Below are 24,941 nucleotides of genomic sequence, written 5' to 3'. Positions count from 1 at the left end.
TGGCATGGCTGCATCCTTCTGTGCTGCCCAGGCGAGGCTGGGACCGTGTGTACCTGCCCGCCACGTCTCCGAGCACTCCGGTCCCTCCCGCTCATCCATCTTGGCAGGAAGCTGACGGCAGAACAGATGCGTATGGAGCTTGAAAGGTTGGCCACGAGAGCCTCTGGGTTAGAGCTCAGCCTGGGACCTGCTGCTTCGGGGCCAAAACTGTCGTAAAGTTAATGGAGAGCTTTGAAAACAAAGATTGTAAGCTCCGAGGTTGCGGTGGGCCCTGGACCAGCAGGTTGGCTCCTTGGAGACGTCAGAGGAAAGTTACTGCAAAGCCCTCTCCCCAGTTTTCGAGGTGGTTTCTGGCTGGCTGCCTGCTGCCTGGGCATGAGGTGAACCTGACTGTGATGCAGGAGACATCTGCCATCTCTGCTGCCTCCCTTAACACGTTTCTCTGAGACAAGCTGCTGCTTTGTGTATGATAATCAGGTTTCAAATACGTGGATGTTTCTAGCTTTTAAGATGTGATTTAATAAAAAGAGATGTTTCTGGGAAGCAGGTTTTCTCTCTTGTTTGGTTCATTTTTGTTTGGTTTATTTTTGTTGTTCTCTGGCTTTTACAGACCCAGGAAAAGCCACTTGGCAGATGCTTTGCTGTACTGGCAGGTGAGGGAGATACAGGCACTGGGCATCCCTGAATGGCAGCAGCGAGGGAAATGCTGAAAACTCAAGAGCAAGAGCTCCAGAGGTGCAAGAGACCCAGCTGCAGTTAAAAGGGGAGGAAGGTAACAACTCTTGATGCTTTAAACAAGGGGCCATCTGAGAGGCACAAATCCAGTGACAGGGATAGTACAGAGTGATTCACAGTTCTGGCACTTATCTGCAGTTTAGTGAGTATCGACTGGGTCGCTAAGGAACTTAGAGAGCATTAAGCATTGTGCCTTTTCCTGGGAGGAAGGCCAATCTCTGAGCAACATCCTAGTCACTGATAAACAGAGCCCTGGAGAAATTCAAGTGAGGCTAAACCCCTCTGGAGAAAACAGACCAGCTCCAGAAGAAAGCACGTCCCCAGGAGGGCAAAAGGCATTGAATTTGGATAAGCCACCTTCTTTGTGGCAGGTCTGTTTGACTTAATTGCTGAAGCGAGCAGGTCTGGCTTGAACTCCCAGCTGCCATTTCCCCCTTTATCTCCAGTGCTGACAGTCACCTGCATGTCCATCTCCCGTTAGATGTGGTAACTGCAGCCCCTCTGAGCAGAGGCGGAGAGAAACTGGCTGGACAACTCTGTCATGTAAGGCAGTTTTGATCAGTGCTGGGATCAATCACCCTTCATTTCTGCATTCTCCTCATTTGGAGACATCCTCCTCCTTGTGCCATCACCGCAGTGGGGTGGGACGTGCCGTATCTGTCTCAGCAGTGGGCCAGATGACGGAAATCACTTTTAATCCCTCACCACCACTTCTGGCCAGAAACCCAGCCACTGTTCTCCCTAAGGCCTTTACAGCAACATTGGTGCCCAGAGTACCTGGTGGCCAGAAAGTCAGTCTATTTTTTTGTATTATCTTCTGCAGTCTTTGCTGCAGAAGCCCAGTTAGATCAGATTATTTTTACCTATCACCTTCTTCACCCTCCCGTTGTGCTCTGTGTCTGTGTGATGGACACAAACCCAGGCCGGGAGCTGTGCGGGTGGAGTTCTGCTCTGCGCTGCCAAAGGGTGAGGAACTGAGATGTCTTGCAGGGGTTTAAGGTGAAATCATGCATCTCCAAGTCCTGCTGGGCCCTGCTCCTTCCCTGTTCCCTTATCACCTGGCTGTACTGGGGGTTGTCCCAGCAGATCCTACCGTTGCCAGCAGTGTGTGCCACGCCTGGTACTGACGTGTTGCGTATGCCATAGTCCGCTGCCAGCTCTGCAGCCACATCAGCTGTGCCCTGGCACTGCTGGGACACCAGAAACTCGTGCTCATGCTACCCAGTGGCACTCTGCCATCACACCCTCCGGGTCCTGCCCCCTGCCATCATCACACCTGGGTTTTGTAATCGAGCATTCCTGTTCCTGTGCCAAAATGTGAGCACTGAGCGGGATTCCCAGGAGCCTCTTAATAACAGCACTCGGGCACTGCTCTGGGGTTAACAGTGGGTGTAAATACAGCAATGCAGGGGATTAGCTGCAAAGCGCTCGCTTGCCGGCCAAGTTTCACTGTCCAGTTCTTAACGCACAGCCCAGGAAAGAAACAGTAGACAGAAATGATAGAAGGCTCTCAAATCTTGACTGGCAGGGGAGGCGATGAATAATGGCTGGATTTATTTTTTTGTTACAAAGGCAGGCGGGCATGCAGCGAAACTAGCAGCTGTCAGGTTCGATCCCCACAAAGGGAGGCGTTTTCTTTGCACCAGGTGCAGATAAACTGGGATTCATTATTTCAGGATTTATGGGCTTTACACAGGCTCAAAAGCCAACCAGACAAGACTACGAAAGAGAAATCCATTGAGATCTCAGACTACAAAGGCACATTGTTGGCTCTGTACGTGCCTGAGCCATGAATCACCAGAGGCGGGGAAATGTCACTTACCCGCTTGCCCAGCCTTTATCCTCAACCCGGGCAACCGCTGCCGGCACAGCGAGGGCCAGGAGGCGGGACGGTGCACTGTGGACCTCTGCTTCAGCCGAGTACAGTGGGTCATGTGCAAACTTTATATCACCCTTGTGTTACTTAAGCAAAGAGTTGCCTCCTTCCATTTAGCTCTGGTTTGCTGGCTTGCAGCAGAGCAGCTCCTGCTGCGCACAGCACACCTGGGCATTGCACGGCTCCCGGCACACGGGCAGCTTTGGCAACAAGCTACTATTTTCAGTAGTATTGTTTCCAGGTATCATTTGAAGAAGGTGCAGTTGCTCTGTTCTGGGTCAGGAGTGCAAAGGTAAGAGCCTTATCAGCAGGACACGGTGCTCCTTCCCCTAAGCACACCTGTGTTTACAGCAGCCCGCCTGGCACATGGTGAAGTTGCTCATGTCGAAGCAGCCCAGCATGCCGGGGTGCGGCTCCGCAGCTCCCAGGCAGGATGGGACCTCGGCAAGCTCTGGCCAAAGGTTATTTACGTCACAGCATGCCATGTCCCCCACACCTTCTGGGCCGAGCATTTCAGCACAGAGCGTTATTGGAGGCGTGGAAAGTCCGGAGTATGGGGCGATCACTTCCCCGATGGCCAGACTTCCCAAAGAAACCTGCTGGCAGCTGATAACAGGCGCTGCCTGGAAATAACGCTGCCGCAGCGTGTGCCCCGCACCTCTGTGCCCAACAAGTGGCTGGCACAGGGGAGTGAAGGCGGCAGGAAAAATGTGCTGTGGAAACCGCCACTGGTCCCCAGCTCTCTCTGAAAAGCTCCTGAGTCCCCAGCTCGCCCAAAACCGCTGCTGAGTCTCCAGCTCCCCCTTGAACACTCCAGCTCACCAAAAAACGCTCCTGAGCCTCCAGCTCTCCCTAAAATACTCCCAAGTTCCCAGCTCTCCCTAAAAGATTCCCGAGTCTCCAGCTCTCCCTAAAGCACTCCCAAGTCCACAGCTCTTCCATCAAACTCCCGAGCCCCCAGCTCTCCCACAAACGCCCCCGACAGGCCCGGCGCGGCCCCCGGCGCCCACCGCCGCCCCGGCCGCGGCGGCTGCCCACGCCCGGACCCCGGCTGTGCCCCGCCGCGACCCCCCGGGGCCGCTTTCGCCCCGTTCCGCCTCGACTGGAGCCCCGGAGCGTGAGGGGAGGGCGCGGGCACCGGCCCCGAGGCGGAGGCCGCGTCCCCAAGGCCAGCCGGGCGGTGCCGCCCGTCCCCCGCGCCCCCGCAGGGTCCCCCCCCCCGGCGCCCGCCCTGTCCCGGCGCCCGCCCCGCCGAGGGCGGCCCGGGGGCGGTGCTGCGGCCGGCGGCGGGGCCCCGCTCAGGTGCGGCGGGCGGAGGCGGCGGCGGCGGGCGGCGCAGTGTCCCCTGGGCCGCCGCCATGAGCAGCGCGGAGCCGCCGCTCGGGCTCGGGCCGCGGGCGCAGCCCGCCTGGAAGCGGGAGATCCTGGAGCGAAAGCGGGCCAAGCTGGCCGGGGCGGCCGGCGGCGAGCCGGAGCCCCCGGCGGGGGAGCGGCTGGTGGTGGCGGAGAGCTTGGGCCCGCTGCGGGAGAACCCCTTCATGCGGCTGGAGAGCGAGCGGCGGCGGCTGCGGCAGGGGCTGCCCCGGCACGGCCCGGCGGCGGCGCGGCCGCTGCAGCAGCTGCTGGAGCTGTACAGCGCCGTGCCCGGCATCCGCACCATCCGCGCCGACAACATCCTCATCATCGAGTCCCAGCCCGACGCCGCCGGCTGCTTCGCCGAGGGGGACGCGCCGCCCGGCCGCCGGCGGGACCCGGCCGCCGGCCCCGACCCACTGCGGGAGCTGCTGGCCCGCCGCGGCGCCGCGCTCGCCGAGATCCGCGCCGACCAGGTCGTCATCTACGAGGCGGCCGAGCCCGAGGCGGCCGAGCCGGGCACCGTCAGCCGCCTCCTGGAGAAGTTCGGGCAGCGGCCGCGGGGCCGCCGCCGCCGCGGCGGGGAGGCGCTGAGCGGGCTCGGTCCGGGCGGGGCGGCCGCCCCCCCGCAGGTGGGACCCGGCTCCCCCCGCGCCTCGGCCCCGAAGGCGCGACCGGCATCTCCGCGGCCGCCGCCGGCTGCCCCCCGGGCTGCACCCCCGGTGCCGGCCGCCCCCCCCGCCCGCTGCCCCCGCCACCCCCGGCTGCCCCCCGGGCCGTCACCCCGCAGCCCCCGGCCCCCTTGGCTTCCCCCCAGGCCATCACCCGCCAGGCAGCCCTGGCTCCCCCCTGCGCTGCCACCCCCCCAGGCTGTCACCCCCGCAGCCCGCGGCCCCCCAGGCTGTCACTCCCCAGCCCTCGGCCCCCCAGGCAGTCCCAGCCCCCACCAAGGCCGCGGCAGCCCCGGCTGCCCCCCGGCCCTCAGCCCCCCAGGTGGTGCCAGCCCCCCCCAAGGCCGCAGCCCCCCAGGCCAACTGCTTTCTCCACAAGATCGGCTCCAACTCCTTCACCGTCACCCCCCGGGGCCTGCCCCCGGGCGGCCGCATCCCCGAGCCCCGTGCCCCGGCCGCAGGCCGCCCCGCACCACCCCAGGGGCCGCCAGTGCCATCGCCCAGCGCTCCCCACGCCAGAGCCAACGCCAGGAGGCCAAAGCCGGAGGAGGCTGAAGCGGCCCCGTCACCCGCGCCCAGTGCCACTTTGGCACCCAGTGCCGCCCTGGCACCCAGTGCCACCCTGGCCCCCAGTGCCCCCAGTGCCACCGGCTCCGTGCAGCCGCTCTCCGCCTCTGCCCCCCGGGCCGGGGGCTCCTTTGAAATCCACCCAGCCCCCAAGCCTGACCTGGCCGCCATCCCAGCCCACGACCTTCAGGCGCAGGCCCTGGCCAAGCTGCGCCTCAATTCACGCAATTCCTTCCTCTTCGTGCCCCGCCGGGAGGGCGGCCCAGCTCTGCCCCCGGCCCCCAGCGCCAGCACCGGGCCGCCGTCCCCCGAGGAGAAGGCACTGAAGGAGCCCCCGCGGGCCCCCGCCCCGGAGCAGGAAGAGCCTGTCGCTGCCCCGCCGTCGCCTCTGGATCCCTCGGTACCGGTGACTTACATCGATGACATTGTGGAGCTGGACAGCGGGGAGCTCTCGCCCAGGGCCAGCTCGGCTGCGAGGACGGGGAGCTTGGTGGATCAGCCTGGAGGAGCTGGCCCTCACCTGGAGATGGAGTTCTCCTCCGTGCCCCTCTACAGACCACACTCTGCCCCCCACCAGAGGGGAGGCAGCACCTTCACTGTCGTGCCCAAAAGGAAGCCCGTTGCCCCGGGGCTGCAGGCTCTCACTGATGCCGGTGGAAGGCCACAGCGGGAGGAGGAGGAGGATGAGGAGGAGGATAGCAAGGGAAAAAGCAAAGTCGCAGAGAACGCTGATGGGCCCCAAACAGGAGTGTCCCATAAAAAGCGCTACCCCACGGTGAACGAGATCGAAGTGATTGGGGGGTACCTGTCCCTGGAGAGGTCCTGCATGAGCAAGACGGGCTCTCACCGCAAGAAGGTAACTGCCTGGGGTGCCTCTGCGCTCAGCAGCCGGGCTGAGAGCAGCTTGGGACTGCTTTTGGCTTGGCTTTCTGTGAGGCGCCCGGGTGGGATGACGGGCAGTGCTTCTCTGGTCTGTTAGAGAGCCAGAGGCTTGCTCCCACAGAGCGGGCATTGGGTGCTGGTCCGCCGGGTGGGTGAGGGTGGGATATGGCCCGTGATAACTGCAGGTCCTCTCCCACAGTCGCTTCTTGGAGGTATAATAACAGAAAGTGTTTCAGGTATTTAGAAAATCGAGGTGAGCTGCCTGGTTTGAACTGCTGCGGACTTGACCCCTCTCTAGCTCTGCTCACTATGTCTGGTGTGTGTTGGACACGTTGAGTTCCCTGTGGCCGCTGCCCGGCTCGTGACAGTGCCATGGGCGGTGTGGCATTGGCGTCTTCCCCGCATTAGTGATCTATTGATAGAGGCTCAAGAATTAGGTCTCTATTAGGCAGAAAGAGATCAGCAACAACTTAACCCCTCTTGAGAGGATTATACCACCTGGCTGCTCGTTCTGGCTGTGCAGCTACATCTCTGAAGACCAGATGACAATGGCTCCAAGTGTCTTTGGAGCAAATACCAGGTTTTCTCACTGCTTGGGAGCTAGCCTAGAACCTTGTGAGCCTTACGTTGAGAATTAATCTTTCTGTAGCTTGGTCCAGTGCATCTGGCTGTGGTAAAGCTGTGCTGAAAGAACAGGGTATTTTCCTGCACCGGAGGAGTAGGCATGAATTGTTCAGCTCTGAAAGCAGCACACCGAGGTGACAAATCCAGATTTCTAGGTCTGCGACGTGCCATGTTTTTCCATAGTGGGAATAGTTGTTTCATGTTCCGTTACCTATATTGACTAAATATTTGATGGACTGAATCCACATGGTTGCCCGAGGCACTGAGCATTATAATTTGAGGAAATCTTTTGAACAAGGTGCATCTCATTTAGAAGGGAGACAGGGAGTGCTGTTTCTCGTGGCTTAATGTTAAGGTCCTTCATAACAGCACGCAGTTTGTATTAATATGATTGTACTACTAATGCAGGTAGCAGATCTGGAGCGTGAGCACCATGAAATCCAGAATAAGTAAATGAGCAGCAGAGTCGATTCTCCCTCAGCGCTCCTGCAGTTTTTCCCTGTCCTCCTACAGGGAAATGCTTGGTCAGACTGGAGTTGTTCTGCTGCTCAAATACCTGCTGGCTTGCACTCCTTCCAGCTGTTTTCTTGGGTCTGCTCAGTTCAGTTTGCGATATTCATTTACACCAAATCAGGCATGTGGTATAGATGCTGAAAATAGCAAGACAGCGTGTTAGAGTTGTGGATACTCAGGGTGTAGCAGAGAACAGAGAGGAGACCTTGTGGGACAACCACTCTTAGGTAGGTCTGGCTTCTGAAGCAGCCAGAGGAGGTGATTTCTCTGTGCAGAGTGGTGGTGGGGCAGCAGCCTTGCTGATAAAAGAATAAAGCCTCAAGCAAGCAAACTAATTAAATAGTCTGCTGGGGAAGCTGTCCTTAACAGTACAAAAGGCGGGGAGAGGAGGACAAGGCTGGTGTGGCAACTGAATTGTTTAAGGTTGGTCAAACACTGGAACAGGAACCCAGAGAAGTAGTGGCATCACCGTCCTTGGAGCTATGTGAAAGTTGCCTGGGGAGAGCCTTGAGCAACTGATCAGCTCAGACATGCTTGGAGCAGGGGTTTGGGCTAGTGACCTCCCGAGTCCTTTCCCAACCTAAAATGTCACAGGATTCTTTGAAATTGGTTGACAGCTGTTCTGTCTGTTCAGTGGTGGGTTTGTGTGACATTGGGCAGGTCATGTAGCTTCTCCGCCTATGTTCTTAACAGCTTAACAGCATTAACTAGCCCACTCTGCAGGCACTCTGAAGATGAAGCGCGCTAAATACCCCAAGATGCGTATACAACTGTAATGACGTTCACAGAATTATACAGGGAGTGTGTCCTGTATGAGAACTTGCATTAAAATCTGGTTTCTGAGAAGAGACATGTTAAAAGGCAAAGGAGGAACTGCCTGTTACATGGCAGGGGTCAGGAAACTGGAAAAAATGGGGACCCTTCGGACAGCAAGTTCCAGCTTAAGGAGAAGTAGTAGAGACAGACATTTCTCTGTAAAACTAAATGTGGCAATGTAGTGGGAGAAACACTAGGTTTTCTGTCAGTTCCCTTCCTGCTAGGGGTGGCAAGCGTGGAGTTTCACTTGGTTGCCAGAGTTCAGGAGAAGCTGTAGCAAATGGAAAGATTCCTGTTTACTCTTAACCTAGAGGATGTTTGTGGCTTTTGCTCTGGGTAATAAGGCTGAGTGTTGATGCCTGAAAAGGAAGGAGCTAGTATTGGGATGCATTCCTTGGTATCTTCCCAGGAGATTGCTGTGTGTCACCAAGACAACCGGCCAAAAACAAGGGTTCTGTTTTGTAGCTACGTCAGGTTTTTCAGAATCTTTATTTTGGCCTGAGTTGGGCAGAAGTAGACATTTCCTGTGAGCTGGAAGCTGAAGTTCTTTGGTAAAACCGATGTCCCTTTCTCTTTTTGGGGGTATCAAAATCAAACCTGATGCCGGTTTCAGTGAGGAGCTACCCAGGTCTTTTGGGGTGATTCTCTCCAGGCAGACCTGCTGGGTGAGCCCACCTCCTGCTGAGCATCTTCTTTTCCAAACCTTACCTTGGATTTGCTGAAAGGTCTTTAAGGATGCTCCAGGCTCAAGAAAATGGTGTGTAGTGAAACTCTGATGACTTGGAAAACTTCATCTGCTTGCTGATACCCAGCAGGAATCTGGGCAAGATAAACAGCAGGTCTAACGCAGCTGGGAAATGCCATGTTCCTGCAGATCTACGGGTGTCTGTGCCTACAGGCAGGGCTAATGGTTTATTAGGAGGGAGAGAGCTGGTGGTGACAGTTAGACTGATTGTTCTGTGAGATGCAAATTGTGTTTTTCTTCAAATGTGGATATTCAGCCTCCCTTTTCCATCCCCGTGTCTGGCCACTGATTGCCTGACTGGTGGAGATGCCAGCAAAAAGGAGCTGACTTGGTCCACATCATCTGGTCCACATCCTTGATGGCTTTTTGGGGTGGGAGGGTAGCTGGGATGGGACAGGAGGGGGTTCCAGTGCTGCTCTGGTCTGCGCGGAGACAGCTCCAGCTCTCCCCGCTCTTGGCCACATGGCTGCTGATGGCGGCTGTGGGGCTTGGGACTTTGCTGTGGCCTGAAGGATGCTGCTGGTGTTCATGGCCTTTCAGGAAAAACAGCTTTATTGCTCCCTCCAGATGCTTCAAATATGCAAAGCAGCCGTTTGTTTTGGGGTTGGAGCTGGATCTTGAGCTGGGGGAGGGAGAGAAACGCTGTGCCTGTGGCAAAATAAAAAATGGGTTCCCAGCTCTCTTGTGCAACTAAAGCGAGGGACAGTCATCATTCACCCAGGGCTGGGAGGGTGAACGTGGGGTTGTGTATGGTGGGACACGATCAAGATTTGCAGGCGGAGGGCAGAGCCCCAGCTGTGCTCATCCTGGGCTGCCCGTGTGGGTGGGGAGTTTGAGCTCTTGTTGCCCTACAGGTGTTAAGATGCTCTTCAGGACTGTTCATCTACTCTGTGGCTGTTCTGAGACCTCTCTCCAAGCAGTGTCACGGTTAGTTCAGATAAAGCCAGGGCAGGGGGGGACAGGACGACTTAATTTGAAAACTAAGTGCACGTTTGCAGCTTTGAACGGACGTGCTGGATTTCAAGCAGAGCACAGGGCAGCTGCTGGAGGAGGCTGGCTGAGCTGTCAGCTCTGGCAGTGAGGACAGGATACGTGTGCAGGAGGGGAAGGAGACCTACTGACCTTTATTCCAAAGAAGGAGTAGGGAAGAGGATGCAGAGCGCTGTTGGTGACCTCTGTTCAGTGCTCATCTTTGTACTCTGTTATTACAGAAGAAATAAAGGCGCTTCAGTCTGATGGCAGCCCCGGGAGGAAGGGAAGGCTTTGCTGCAGGATGTGGATCTTTGGGATCTCGGAGGATAAAATCTAACTCAGCTGAGCTGACAAGAATCAATCTTGGCTTGGTTACCTGCCAGGATAACATACAATAAAGCTGTCAGCAAGATAGAAATCTAGGTTTCTGTGACACATGTGACTGGCATGTTGGAGCGAGTGATTGAAAAGGGCTGCAAACTGCTGAGCCAGCTGGTGCCCTGAGAAGTCATCTCTCTGTCTTTAGGCTCCATGTTCTAATGTTGTTGGTGGCTGGACCCTCCCGTGAAGGTCCTGTGCGTACAGAATTTACCCCAGCTGTGCTCCTTGCTTATGTCTTGCCACTCCTGCAGTTCATTGCAAGTCACACTGTTTATCCTCTCCAGGACCTGGTACCTCTTGAGGATCCCACGGGAAAAGTGACTTTTGGCCAGGCCACTCGAAGTCCTGTAAATAACAGGACTTGAGAGCCAACAGACATCAGGTTGTTGATGGTTTTGATGTTTTTTGCTTGTCACAGTTGGCAATTTGCTGAGTGCTGGAAGGTGAGCTGCAGCCTTGTGTGAACAGGGCTTACAAGAATGAGGTTGGTGGGATCCAAACAGCCGGAGTCTCATGCTTTCCTGCTTCTTTGTGCAATTGTCTTCAAAGATGTTCAGCTGAACCTCAAAATGTTCCAGCCTACATGGACTTTAGCATGGTCCATTTTCTAATGTTTTGAGCTGCATAATGCCTGAATGTGGCTTCTGAATGCCCGCTTGAATGTCTGTTAAAAAAATATTTTAAGCATCCTTCAGCTTGTCATCCTGGGCAGGATTGGGCAGCATTTTTGTTGGTCTAACCTGCTGAACTTCTTGCTGTGTAGCTTTCTATCTGCTCAGTTCTGCTGGAGTTCTCCTCTGAGAACGAAGTGTAGGCTCGAGAGGCTGGCAGGGACGAGCACTCCCAGCTGTTGCCCAGACCTGTTTGGAGCAAGTCTGCACAGTGTGGATTCTAAATACTAGTGACTGCCTGAAGTACTTTTTTGCAAGGTATAACACAAATAAATTAGCCATAACACAAATAAATTAACCTGGTGGTAGAAGCAAAAAATCTCCCTGCAAAAGTTACTTGGATTCCTTAGTCTCTGTGTTTTGAGGCGGTCAGGACCAAGATTTATGTTCTTTAGCTCTCACAGAGCTGCGTGCTCCTGTTCTATTTACTGTCTCGTGGCTGTGCTCTGCTGGCGCAGATACATCTGCCACCTTTAAGGAGGGGCTGTAGTATGTATCTGACTTGGATGTATTGAATTTTTGGTAGATGAGGTCAGCAGTGACAAGTCCCGCTCAGAAAATAAGTGACTTGGACGATCAGGTGTGGTCCCTGCCCTGTGGCGGTGATTTCCATTGGCTGTCAGATGTAAGCAGGCTGTTTTACCCAGGCGGTACATTTCCCTGGCCTTTCTAATTCTGCTAATTTTTTAGCCTGTGATGTTGATGCCTGAAGACTCCAGAAATCAGGATCTTGTTGTGATTATAGTTTTTAAACCACCTCACCAGCTGCACTTGAGGCTTTTGGTGGGGAAGTAGGTGGTTTTTTGTTTCTCCACTGCCTGCCAGCTCTTTGAGTGCTGGTACTTTTGTTTCACTAAACCCCTGGCAGAGCAGATGAGTCGTGCGTATCTCATCTCCATAGTGGGCAAATGATTCTCCATGGCCTTGCTGTTCCCACGCTTCACCTCATGCCACAGTGTTCCCAAATTCCCCCTGGTTCTCCTCCTCCCGTCCCCTGCTTGCCTGCTGCTGTGGGCAGCACGGGGAACGGGGCAGAAGAGCTAAAATAGAAACTCTTACGCAAATAAGAGACGAGCCAGCCTTTGAAGCTGGTTAGGACGTGCCCAGGGCTCAGCCCACCGGAGAGCTTGAGAGGAGATTTGGAGTGCTTTGTGCTTTGGATTCTAATCATATGGATTAAAGTTAACGTTATCTTGATCGGTTTCCTTAATCTGTGGACCAGATTGGAGACTGTTTATAATTTCCCTCCATCTCAAGTATTGAGGTTTTCTTGGGTTTGGGTTTTCCTCTCCACTCTTTTTCCAGTACATGGTTGTTCCTGAGAAGGGCTGGGAAAGAAAACACTCAGGCTGGCTAGGGCAGGGGTCCTGCTTGTCTGTGTTATATGTGGGAAACAGTAGGAAAAATTCCAATGTTTAGTTTCCAGGTTTCAGTGGCCGTAAAGGAAACTTCGGTAGCAGCTATTGCAGTAGCAGCTCCTTCACCTCTGGGTTTGCGCTTGCTTCCACCCCCCCCACCCCCACCCCCACCCCCCCCCCCCGAGCGAAACCTGGGCAATTTAAAATCTGTTTACAAACTCAGACTCTTCCTAGTGACTGCAGTGGGATGTGGGCACGCAGTGAAGCTGTGACGCTATCACTGTTTGGACAGCATGTGTAGGAAGAGTCATGTGGAGCATCTGTGTCACACAGAGAAACTTCACAAACATCCTGGGAAAACGTGGACTAAAGGAACTCGGTGCTGATGTTTCTGAGAAGTGCCCTTCAGGTGATCTTGGGAACTCAGCAGGATGGAGCTGCTGTTTTGTAGGCCGTGGAAGGACTACAGGCAAGCTGAAGAAAATACCTCAGACATTAGGAGAACAAAACACTGGTGTGGTTAGGGAAATTGTGTAGCTTGTAGCTAGTGAAAATGCAGTTCTGAGGGCATATCTGTAAGCCTCATGGTGAACTTGCTGCACTTAGTCACTTCTCTTCGAGGAAGTATCTTTTGCATGTTAGTAGTCCAGAGAAAGAGAGCCATGATCTCCGTTGTGCTGCTAATACTGTTCACATCACTGAAGCCTTTTGGTCCTGAAGTCTAGAATGAGCTCCTTGCCAGGATGGGAAGTAATTCTGTTCCCAGCCTCCCCATATTTCCCAGGAAATGATGCTCCATCTGTCCCGTTCCAGCTGGAGACTGTTCACTTGCACCAAAGCGAGGTACTTGTTGGACTGCTCTGGTCAGTCTCGGTTGCACAGAAATGTTTGTGGGTGGCATCTCCCAGCGTTGTGCCGTGTTGTAACCACAAATTGTATCCTCAGAGTCGCCTGTAAAGCAGAATCCTCCACTGTTTGGGAGTTTTGTGTGTTGTTTATGAAGATACAAAGTCTTGACACTAATAGTATTTTGTTTATGCCTGCTCTCTTTGTGTATTCAGATGAGGTTTGTTTCGTATATGTAGGGAGATTTGTGCAATTCTTAAAGGCCAAGTAAAGTAATAGTTGAATTGCTTGTTAAACGGTGGAAGGCTCCGGGTCCTCTGTCTGCAGATGTGCGAAGGAATCCTGGGGTGAATAGCTGCTTTGTACTGTTGTCAGACTGGGAGTCGCAACTGCCCTGTGGTTGTTTGGGCACTGGAATTTCTTCTTGCCCGACACAGTCAAGGGAAGAGTTAACAAAGCTGCCTGCCTTGTGATGCTCTCCGGGACTGCCCCTACCCTGTCACTTCTCATCAGGAATTTGAAACTTCCTTGTGTCTTGTACAAGGAGTTTAATATTTCGAATCTCCATGCATTGCTGCTATCTACCATGTGCTTCAGCATATTGATTACACAGAGCTGGCTTTGTGGGTTGCCTTGTAAATGGAGACTTTCTTGTTTTGCCTTGTGGCTTGGGAGCTGGGATGCGATCCTGGAGGCAACCTCGCCTTTGCCAGCAGCACAGTGCTTACTTGACTTGCTACTGCTGTAAATCTTTAGCGCTGCTGGCTCTATTCAGTAACTAACTCTGTGATGCAGTTAATGGTTGAGCAGAACTCAGTGTTACTCTTAGGAAACCCTTCTTGGAAAAGCATGATCAAGTGAGCCTGTGGTGCAGCAGCCAACACCTGTGCCCCAAAACTCTTCTTGTTGTACAGAATTACAGAAAAGTACATTGCTGAAGTGCTGTCTGCATTTTCCTGGGCATACTTGGGCTGCTTCAGCCATAGCAGTACAGGGTTAATCTGGTATAGGAACCAAGCCTCAAGTCCCCTCCATTCCTAGGGGTACCTGTCAGGGGAAAACCCTTTCCTACTGTGTCAAGGAAACACTTTAGAGGTGCAAAAGCTCCTTATCTTCTGCCAAATGATAGCAAATGCCTTGGTAGGCTGCTGATGCTACTGCAGCCACCCGGCTGACTCATGACTGTGCTTTCAGGACAAGTACAGGCATGTAGATAAGCTCATTGCTAACTCCTGTGAAATAGCTCATTTCCCCAAAAATCCTTTATCTAAAGGTTTCAGAGAGAAACTGCATCCCAGGGGAGTTGTCTGCAGGTGGTTATGAAAAAAATGCAGGTCCACACAGAGGTATGCAGTTTATGAGCTGCTTCTCTACCTCCTTGTACTAAATCTGCTGATCTGTGAGAATGGTCAGGCTGGGCCAGATGGAAAGGCCAGGGTAAACACTCTGGGGATCTTTGGCTACCACAAAGAATGTGCTTCTGCCTTCTGGTTCTAGTCTCACAAGCAGTTATTTGTCTGGGCAGGGACTTTCCCTCTCACCCGATGGCAGCGTGGAGCTGGGAGGTTGTCCTTTGGGAAGAGACCTTCCTTTTCACACAGGTCCTGAGCTCTGCTGGGCAGAGCCTCCACCAACCTACTGAGTGGGTTTTGGTGCTGGAGGAGCTTTCCTGCCCAGCCTGGGGGCCCTTTCTGACAAACCTCATGGGATGCTCTGTATCAGCAGGCTTCCTGATGCACTCCCGGCTGAGTGCTGCTGTAGTTTTCAGGTATCTGGTGTGATGGCTTGTGCTTTCGTCTCGTTGACTAAACCTTTAGATGATCGGCGCAGCAGTGAATGGAGCAAAGCTCAGTGTAAGACTGCTCAGAAGCACAAGGTTCTTCAGAACACTGATTTTGTTCATGCTTGCTCTCTCAGGAGTTATCAATCACTCTTTTGTATTCATGCTGAAATTGTTGTCCGCCCTTCTGGCAGATATCAGCCGAAACCCTCCCACTGCTTTTGCTGAGAGAGGAGGAGGCATTTGATTGACCAGGTGTGAAAAGCTGCTTTAAATCACGCTCAGCAGCACATTGGCAATCCATGCATGTCCTAGGCAGTCAGCGCAGTCCCTGAATTTGTCATTTCAGGATTATATTGCTTGGGGCAAGAGGGTGTTCAGAGGAAAACTAGTACCCGAAAAGAACAAATCTTGATCCCTGGTGCTACTCAGCTGTTTGCATCTTGGTTATACTACCCAGGTACTTCACATGTTACTGAAAAATTGCTGTGTCCCTCTTACTGCCATGCAGCAGCCACTGCCCTCTTACCTAGCCTGCAGCAGCAGCGCGGCGGGTTTGGACATGCTGGCAGCACTGTGTGGTGTTGGCAGGGGCAGGAATAAACTCCAGTTTGTGCTTCTTGACTTGCGATGCCATCCGGCTCCTCCACACTGAGTGGGGACGGCAGTGGTGCCCCTTACAGCCTCCTGCAAGAGCCACGGGTTTGGAAGACGGCTGTTCCCAGTCGCCCTGTGGGGAAGAGGAATTGAGCCCAAGCGTTTTCACTGTAGACTGCTATGATGGGGATCAGCTGACTCTCCTCACTGGAATATAGTTAAAGGGTGATTTTTTTTTTTCTCTTTTAATGCCTAGAACAATTTTTTTTCCCATACTATTTGTAAGGTGAGGAATTGGATTGCCAAAGAAGTTCCTGTTTAAAAGGTGTAAAAAACACCTTACATTATCACTTTGGCTTTGCCACATCTGCCAAGAAGTAAATGTGATAATGGATGGAGAAGAGAAAAGCCACACTAAAGAGTTTGCTTCTGGAGTTGATGCAGATTAACCCCATGATTTGCTCCTGAGACTTACGGAGATACCCTGGTTTGTGAGAAGCCATCGGGTGTTTGCTCTTTCATTAACTGTGGAGTCTTACAAGCTTTCCGCCTCAGCTTCTGGCAGTGAGCTTTTTTCTGACATTGGTTGGTTTCTGTAAACTGGTTATTTTTATTTCTAATATGTCTCTGTACATGGGAGCTCTTTCGTGGCTGGTCTGAGTGCAGACTGGGGTCTTGTTTCAGGGCATGCAGTCTGTCAATATCTTTTTTTTTTTCTTTTTTCTTTTCTGAGCGAGCCCTGTATGACTACTCAGATTGATGCTTGTTGGGCAATGTTTACCCTGGCTTCTCTTTCCTGGGTACTCTGTTACTCATTACTGTTCAAATCCTAGCAAATGAATAAATGATTTTTGCAATGGCCGCAAGAATCTGGAAGCCGAAGAGCACAACACTCCCTGAAAAGCCTGCCTTATCCTTCCCAGTGTGGCTCTGCTGAGCAGAGTATTAATATATAGATATATTGGTTTGGGTTGGACCCTGTTTTTGTGACACAGTTCTGGGTGTGAAGCATTCAGCTGAGCAAATAGTGACAAATCCCTGCAAACATCCACGACTGAAAGGTGCAAAAGTCTCCCTTGCCACAACTGGCAGCTGCTGCTGGGGCAGAAATGGAGGAAGCGCTGCTGAGACTTGGTGAGCAGAGCTCTCTGGCTGGGCTCGAGTGTGCTTGGCTCTTCTGGGATATGTTTTTTCTTCTAAAGAAAACAACCCCTGTCGCCTTTTGTGTTTCCATAGAAGTCTATATAGGCTGTCAAGGGGATGCTGGCTGTGCAAACCTGCTGGCTGTGCCAGTACTGGCCTCTTGATTTTTCTGTTTAGGTTGTTCCTGGGACTGAATCTGCTTGTGCTCCCTACAAACAGTGCTCAGTGCTGCTTGTGAGCTGCTCAGAGGGTTTCTTAAGGCAGCTGTGTTGTCCCACATGTCCCCTAGCTCTGAATAAGTTGCCCTCCATCCTCTGTTGCATCAAGCAGAGCTGCTCTGTGCTTCCCCCGAAACCACCTCATGCTTGGGGAGAGCAGCTTGTGGGAGGAACCCAGGCGATGCCACGGCAGGTTTATCACCTTGAGTTGTGGGGTGCTCGCTCTGCATAGGCAGGGCTGACCGAGTGCCCGGGGAGTGTGTGTGGGTGTGGGAAAGACAGCTGCTCCTGCAGAGCCCGTTTGCTGGAGTCCAGCCCTGTGCTAGCACCGGGCTGTTCCTCTGGTGTTTGCTTGACCTGGGTGTGTCTGGGTGCTTTGTTGCAGAGTGGCCATAGGGCTCTTCCAGCTTCTTGGCAGCAGTGGCACTGGGTGCAGGGGGGTGGGATGCTACTAAGGAGTAAGTCAACGTGGTTTTGGGGTGGGAGGGCTTGCACCGAGGTGCACTCAGGCCAAGCAGGACTGCCTGGTGTCAGCCTTCGTGTAGGTGGTGCTGGCCCACCCGGAGCTGTTGCTGAAGCAGCAAAATTATCTTGTTGGAAGCTCTCCCCCGGGCTGGGGCCCTGGCAGCGTGGGGCTGGCACCGCTGCGGTTAATGATTGCTCTTTCTACTGCCTTGGACAGCAGGTACTGGAGGAACCCTGGTGGCAGGGCGTTCTGCCGGGCACCCAGCCTGGCTCTGGGAGGGAGCATGGCCCGGGCTGAATTGGCTGTGGGCAAGTGGGAGCTGCTGTGGTTCAGGGCTTAGGTTGGGGTGTTGCCTCTGGGTGCTGCAGGAGTGTCTCCTGGTCATTTCTGCTGCTTTCTACTCCTTGGTTTTATTCCCAGGTGAAGCTCCATTCTTCTCCTGCACTGCATGCAGCTTTGGTCCAAATTGAACTCAAAGTCATTTCTCGTAGAGATTTCCTCACAACAGCAGAAAACAAGGAAAACTTAGATCCATCTCTCAAGCTTGAATTGTAAAACCAAAGCATGTCCCTCCTGTCCCCTTTATTTTCCCTGTTTAGCCAAGTACTGCTTGCCCTCCAGTGCAGTGGCCAGCACCAGTAAGCAGCCTGTGTGCCGTGTCTGGTTCGGGGATAGCTTCTGAGCTTCCAGGAGCCCTGGGCACCTCCACCCTCATGGCCTTCGTGCCTGGCAGCGTGGCTCGTCCCGCAATACAGGCACCACATTGTGACCAGCCGCTGCCCGCTCCGCTGCCTGGCTCGGATCAGGGAGCATCTAGGTCAGCAGCAGGGGTGACAAATTCAGGGAACAGCAACTGGGATGCTCTGATCTTCAGGGCTGTTATATTCCAACCCCTTTTCTCTGTAATATAATCGTTCCTCTCCCCATGTGTCATCTGGAGAAGGTCAGAATGGCTCTGGCCAAGGCTGGGGCAGGATTGGGGAAAGGCAGCTGGCTGCCCTCTCTGCTGTTTCCATCCTGCCTTCTCCTGGGAGCATGGGGAGAGGAGCCAGCCTGCGTCCAAGGTACATCCCGTACTTAGGCAGAGTAACACACAGCTCCACTGTGTGTATCTGCAGTGCGGAGGGGGCATTAGGTACTCACTCTGTTACCCACATTTGATTTAAGCTCCCCCTAAGAGCAAGAAATAAATGCATCTGGGCAGCATGCGTGGTTGTTTGGTAGCTACTTGGGGCCACGTGCTGTTTCTCAGCCCGTGGGGTGTTTTGTATATGAGGGAAATTGCAGCTAGGGCACATGGGGCCAATGTGCTGCACTTTCTTCTTGCCAGTTACTACACAGCATCAAAAGTGATATTCTGAACCATCCTGCTCCTACCGACTGTCACAAGCAACCATGTCTTTTTAATTCTGGTCATAACCCTCTTAGCTCAATTTTACTTGTAGTTAGAAGGAAAGGGATCTCAACAGCCTTTGGGGGAGCTGCTCCTGAACCTAGATCTGCATTGGCTAGATACTTCCCTACTTTTGGCATAAATTTATTCCTGGCAAGCTTATCCTCCTTGTTTGTCTGTTGTATGCTGGCATCAGCAGTTCTTTTCTGCTCCTTGGTGTTTATTTTCTTGGTGTATTTACCAAGGGCTGTTGTGCTCTTTCTCAGCCTTCATTTTTGCTGCTGTAAGCAGACTGAGTCTCTTCTCCACCTCTTGAGATGACTTGTAACCAGATCTTCTGAGCAATGATTAGGACATGTAAGGCTGCAGGGGAACAACCCCTTCACTCAGCTTTTCCTTTCAACTTGGAAGAGGACATCTGGACTTGCTGCATCTGGTTTTGGGTGTCCTGCTACAGGATGGATGCAGAGAAACTGGAGCAAGTCCAGCGGAGGCTACCAAAGTGCTCCTGGGGCTAGAGGAAGTGGGATATATGGAGAAGCTGAGGGGGCTGGTTTGTTCAGCCTGGAGGAGAGAAGGGGGGGAGTCCCAGTTGCTGCTTTCCCCTACCTGCTGGGTATTAGAAGGAGGATGGAGCCAGACAGGCCCTATTCCAGCGGAAATGCCTTGCTTTATTCCCGGTTTATTTAAGGAGCATCCTAATGATGATTACAGTCCTGTAGCCAACCCAAAATTTTCTTTCCTGGTTATTCACAGGTGATCAACCCTTCCTCTAAGAGATGTTAGTCTTAAACATCATCCCATTTCTAGTGTTCTTGCTCGCCAGTTTTCTTCATTACCCATAACATTCTGGTTTTCCCTTGAACTCCCATGTTTGAGTCATCTTCATTTCTCAGTCTCCCAGTTATTGTGCAAAGGTCATTAGTGACAATACTAAATAAAAGTGTTTTCAAAACAGAACCTTTAAGGGCTGCCCACTTGTCTGGTATTTTCCCTCTCTACTACCAGTTGTTACCATCTCTTCTTTAGCTGCTTACATCTTACCAATTCTGGTATTAAACCCTGGTTGTATCTAGCTTAAATAGCTTTTTGCCAGGATGGCCTCTCAAAAATGTAGTCCTGATCACTGATGTTTCTGTTGTCTAGAGCATGGGTACACAAACGAGTTGGCAGGCATTAGCAATGTCATTTTCCAACATGTGGGTGCTTCCCTTTCTTCCTTGGGAACACTGGTCTCTCTGAAGCAACATGCTAGCAACTCCGGGCTGCTGTGCATCGGTGTCAGATGATGGCAAAGTATGTGCCAGGGCAAAACGCCAGAGGTAGTGTTGACCTCTCAGCCTCCTGCCTCCATCCCATCTATTTATCTGTCTGCCCTCATGGTTTCTGTCAGCATGGTAAGAGATTAGGTAAGGCATATGGGGGAAGGGGGGACACGTGCAATGGCTCCTTTAAACCCGGCATGGGAGGTAGCCTTTGCCAGAGCAGGTGTTGGGATCAATGGTTTCTTACACTGCTTTCTGATAATTCTCCTTTGCTGTTGTCTAGATGAAGATCTCTTTCAATGAGACAAGTTTGCAGACCATGTTTGAGTACCCTTCGGAGAGCTCACTGGCAGAGGAAGAGGAAGAAGAGGAAGGACATGCTTCTGAACCGGAGGAGGACAAATCTCGAACCTTGTACATTCCACGCCCAAATAGCACTTTGCATCCCAATACACCTAACTCAGGTGAGTGAGGCACTGTGTTGGCGCTGTGGCGTCTGACACTGTCCATGTTTCCTGCAGACCCTTACGGGGCTCCACACGGGTGGAAATCTGACGGCAGCTACTCCTGCTAGCTGATGGCAGAACTGAGGCTTAGTGGGGACAGGGCTCGAACCAGAGTGGGGAACTGCAGATGGGCAGCTGCCATGCCGGGCTCCTGATCCCACTTCCTTTTGGGGTGCTGAGAAGTATTTATGTCAGGTTTGTTCTTCCAGCAGATTTATCCAGCTACACCCCAAAGCACTCTGTGAAGTTCAGTGAGTGGCAGGAGCAGAAGTATGAGGAGATGCCTGCTGCGGAGGGGTGCCTCCCAAAGGAAGCTGATTCCCATGGGAACCAAGTGATGGTGAGACCTCAAATCAGCAAGTCTTGGCTTTGCCCTGCTGTGCTCTTATCTGTTGCTTGGGTTGGTCTGGGCAGTGGATGGGATGGGCTGTGCCTTCTGCTGAACACCTGTGTTTGTGTTTGCTGCCCAGGGAGGCGTGCCACCACTCACAAAGGGATCAAGGCAAGGTCCCACTGCCACTAGCAGACCTGTAAAGGAGACTTAATGCAGCTGGCACACTTTATACTCCAGGGCATGTTTGGAGGGGGCAATTAAATGCACTTGTTAGCCCTGGGCAAGATGTCAATACAGCCTTCACCGTCCAAAGGTGTGGGTGCTCATTTGCTTTGGCTTTGATGACACGTCCATGTCAACTCTGCTTTCTCCACAGCTCACCCCAGCAGAGAAGGGCGGACTCTCCGATTTCAGCAGTGAGCCTGCTCTCTATTTTTGATCGCTTTCATCTTCTAGCCTGCAGCAGCGGCCGCTGGACAAAACGTGTCAGTGCACCTTCCGAATGTCCCTGCAAGCACCACAGAAATAAGCTTCTGGGTCCCTCCCTCACCACAGTTTTCGATGGATCCTGATGCCAAGGGTGGACTAGATGCTGTCAGGCATCTTCGGAGAATATTTGCACTGGATTCTGGGACCTAACTACCACTTTTAAGGCATACGATTTATTCTACCTGTGGCCTTGCATATTCCTTGTTCAAGATCAGCTGCCATTTAGGCAAGCATCTTCACAACAGCTATGTAATCCCAGGATGGGTGTTGGTTCTCTCAGTACTTTTCCGAGTCCACTCATCCAGGCACTGTGTGGGGTCTGGACAGCTTTTGTAACACTCCTCCCATCGGAGGCCCCAGTGGAGAACAGTCCTGGAGCTGGGGCGCTGGGAGTATCTGGGCAGTTAGCTGGATTCACAGTCATCGTCGTGATTTGACAGCTAGATTGGGCGTCAGTTTGGAAAACCATTGAAGGTTCATGGTTCTCAGCATGTGTCTGGGTCTAGTTTCGCTGAACCATCATGGAATTAACGTGCCAGTTACATACTTGTGAAGGAATCACTGTGTGAGGGATGGGAAGGGAATAAATGCCTTTAGCTCTAGGTGACATTTTTGCACTATCTATAGTCCAGACTAGCTTGAGCCTCTTGACAATTCCCAAACATTGGCCATAGCTTTGATCTGTCCGTATCCAGCTCTGGCATCCAGTCTCTAGGACCTGCTGGTTGTGCTCCACTTTGCCGGTTCCTCTTGTTGCTTTGTTCCAGCATCTAAGGGGGCCAGGCCCAAGAGTCATCTGCCTCGGTTGGCAGGGAGGCTTCCTTCTAGCCATGCTTGCTTCGCTCCTCCAGTGCAAAGCACAGGAGGGAAATTTAACTCCCTTCCTTCTGCAGAACTTGGACAAGGAATATGTTGTTTTTTCCTAGGATTTTTATAGTTCTATTGTAATTGTTTAATGCAGCCAATATGCAAAGGAATCTGTTAGACCTTTCCATTTAAGTCTTCTACTACTGTAAACTCAGGGTCAAAATTGCACTCTGGAAAAGATGGAACACTGCTGCTAATATGATTTGTACTTCTGGGATTAAAAGAGATGCAGTTGGAATAGATACAGCCTCTTTGGGCTTTATGAAATGAGTGGTACCCCAGCATGTAGCTCTGTCCAAAGGAATAGGCTGTTATCTTTGAGTAAATTTGATACATTTATTACTTTGTCTATTATATATAGATGATGAAAGTCTGTTCAAGGTGACGCTGGTCTATGAAGTGAAAATACTCTTCATAACTTGCGCTTGTTTTGGTGTGTATTGTAGCAGCAGGAGGAAGGTTGTTCTGCTGAAAAATACGGTCAGGACTAAATGTTAGGATATACCTACTTCTAGCTGTTCTTTTCTGCCTTGAGTGCCTAAATATTGCTGGAACGATAATGCAAAAAAAAATAATACTGAGATACTCAGCAGTTTGTTAGACTTTGGCTGGAGGGGCCACTGGGGAATACTTTCTGCCTCCTTGCACTTCTAAGGCTTGGCCTTTTCAAGCTGGCTCAAGATCTGCTCCCTGTGTGACCTTCTGGGAGAAGTGTGTGGCTGGCAGCACATCTGCCTGTGACACGACGTGAGTACCATGGAAATGGCAATGAATCCCATGTGCTAAGGCTCCTCCTGCTAATGAAATAGTTCAGGACAAGATGCTGAGGCAGGGGTGGAATGAGGAAAAATGCAGGACTGCTAGTGACTGCTAGACTTAAGGGATGAGTAAGTTATCAGGTATGCAGAGTTAAATACTGAGCAGTACCTGCAGCCAGTAGCTGTGCATGCAGCCAAAGGAGATCAGGGACTATGTTGGAAGACAAGGTTATGCACAGCTTTTCTAGCAGAAAAGGTGCTGGTGAGCATCTTGCACTGTGGAAAAGCTCAGGCCAGTTTAAGGCAGCCCTATTTCTAGATTTGCAACTTGATAAAACTGCACGTGGTAAAGTAAAAGCTACTTGTAATTAAAAGTTGGGGACAAGGTGTCTGTACTGGTCCCGACTTCATTCTGCTGTGGGTCAATGAGGAACACTAAAGCCAACAACATCCTGCAGCTTGTTCCACTGACTTGAGCCAACTAAACTGCTGCTCTGGTACTCTGCGTGCTGTTCTCAGTGAGTTAGCACTGAGAACAACTTGCCTGGTTAGGACAGGCTCAGTGGAGGCATGGGAGTACAGAGTGTGCTTCTCAAGAGGAGGACGTTGGTGCCCTGCCTGGCGTGCTGCTCACTTCTCTACTCCTTCCTCCAATTTGCCTGCTTTACCTTGCAGCTGTGACTTGCACCTCGTTGGGTGCTGCCTTTGCGCTTCCCGGCTTTGTTCTTGAATCCCTGGCTGTTCCAGATGAACTCTTTATTAGCTTGCTCTTGGCAGAGCAAGGTGAAAGTGGTTTTGAGGGCTGAAGCGTTAGCTGGTAAGTCACCTCCTGGGATACGCTTCAGTATCTCTGTGCTCAAACTAAAGTAGATGCCTACCCTGATCTCTAGCATTGATACACTTTAGCAGATCTCTCATGAATACCAAAGTGCATCTGAAAGGAAAATTTACTTTTCCAAAACAAAGACTTTGATTAAATGTGGCATCCTTGTACCAGAACAGCAGCTGTCCCAGACCAACAGGACTTTCCAGGCTGAAGAACAAGTTTAGGAATGCTTTTGTCCACGTGCTTGTTTCTCTTTTTTTCCTTTTGAAGTGCTTTGCGGCTCACTGGCTTTACCAGCATTCCCAGTTTCTCCCTTCAGGACATCTAGCAACGTCTGAGAACTTTGCAGTATCTGGGAAAGAAAGAAATAAAAATAGTTTTATTTTTACATAAACTGTTTCTGAGTTCCCTCTGAGTTCAGCTGATCTATCTTGCAGTAAGAGGGCTTCTCCAGCCCTTACAATATCTAATTCTCAGCGACGTATCGTCCCATCTCATGGTGGAGGAATTTCTCTGGTTCGTGCCCATATTGGGAGTATGAAACACCTTAAGCAATTTACCTCCCTTGGAGCACAAGGCAAAGAACTTCCTGAAGCGGGCTGGGGGTGAATTTTTGGGTTGGTTTTTTGCTTCTTTGTTTTAAAGGGAGATGTTGATACCTGGGCTTTTTAGATCTGTATGAAATCATGCTCAGCTGACCCATTTTCAACCATCTTCCACTGTTAAAATGGCACACTTTGTTTCTTCCTTCAAGACTAACTCAACTCCACAATGACCTTAATTCAGACTAAATTTTTTATTCATTTTCTCCTATTTTTAGCTTATACTGTACATAATCTAACATTCCTGCTTATGCTCTAGGAAGCAAGGCTACAAATGGGTTTAAGAGATATTGCTGCCTGTCCTTACTGTTTAAAGTTTTAACGCAGTAGACAACTAACAAAACATGAGAGTGGGGTTGTAGTCCCAAAGATCACTTACGTTTCTATGACCTTGTGGGAACAGCTGAGTGGTTGGAGGAGAGGCGGACATAAGTGCTGTGCAGGATGAGACACCGGTAGCACATGGTGGTGGGATATTGTCATCTTGTCTGTGGAAGAAAGTGAACTCCTGCGGCTGCTGGGGCTGGGGGAAGGCAAGGAGTGTGATTCCGGGCAGATGTACATCCCCAGGGAAGGAACTTTGTTGCTGGTGTGTGTGCAGGGCGCCTGCCTTTCCCCTCCGAACCGCCTCTGCGTTCTACCTGCTGTGAGCGCCTTTTGATTTCAATAAACATGAATTCATTTGTA

At 52.0% G+C, this 24,941-nt stretch overlaps 1 protein-coding gene across 1 annotated transcript; it reads left to right on the top strand.

Annotated features, from left to right (window-relative positions):
• Positions 1-3,857: 3,857 nt before the first annotated feature.
• LOC101921200 (taperin) lies at positions 3,858-24,941 on the top strand. Its single transcript, XM_055800521.1, has 5 exons — positions 3,858-4,715; positions 4,837-6,058; positions 20,156-20,336; positions 20,588-20,718; positions 21,089-24,941. Exons 1-5 carry the CDS (start codon positions 3,970-3,972, stop codon positions 21,149-21,151), a joined length of 2,343 nt encoding a protein of 780 aa, XP_055656496.1. The 5' UTR covers positions 3,858-3,969; the 3' UTR covers positions 21,152-24,941.

The sequence above is a fragment of the Falco peregrinus genome, chromosome 1 (assembly GCF_023634155.1).
Source record: "Falco peregrinus isolate bFalPer1 chromosome 1, bFalPer1.pri, whole genome shotgun sequence".
Classification (NCBI taxonomy): domain Eukaryota; kingdom Metazoa; phylum Chordata; class Aves; order Falconiformes; family Falconidae; genus Falco; species Falco peregrinus.
The sequence above is the reverse complement of the archived record's forward strand: the minus strand, read 5'-3'. Positions and strand labels throughout refer to the sequence as shown.

What these genes read in the sequence shown, in the direction of transcription:
- LOC101921200 (XM_055800521.1), top strand. Translation starts at nt 3,970, where the DNA reads ATGAGCAGCGCGGAGCCGCCGCTCGGGCTCGGGCCGCGGGCGCAGCCC. An exon ending in GCCCCCCCCGCCCGCTGCCC is followed by an intron (nt 4,716 to 4,836) that starts CCGCCACCCCCG and finishes CCCCCCCAGGCT; the next exon opens with GTCACCCCCGCAGCCCGCGG. An exon ending in CCCATGGGAACCAAGTGATG is followed by an intron (nt 20,719 to 21,088) that starts GTGAGACCTCAA and finishes CTTTCTCCACAG; the next exon opens with CTCACCCCAGCAGAGAAGGG.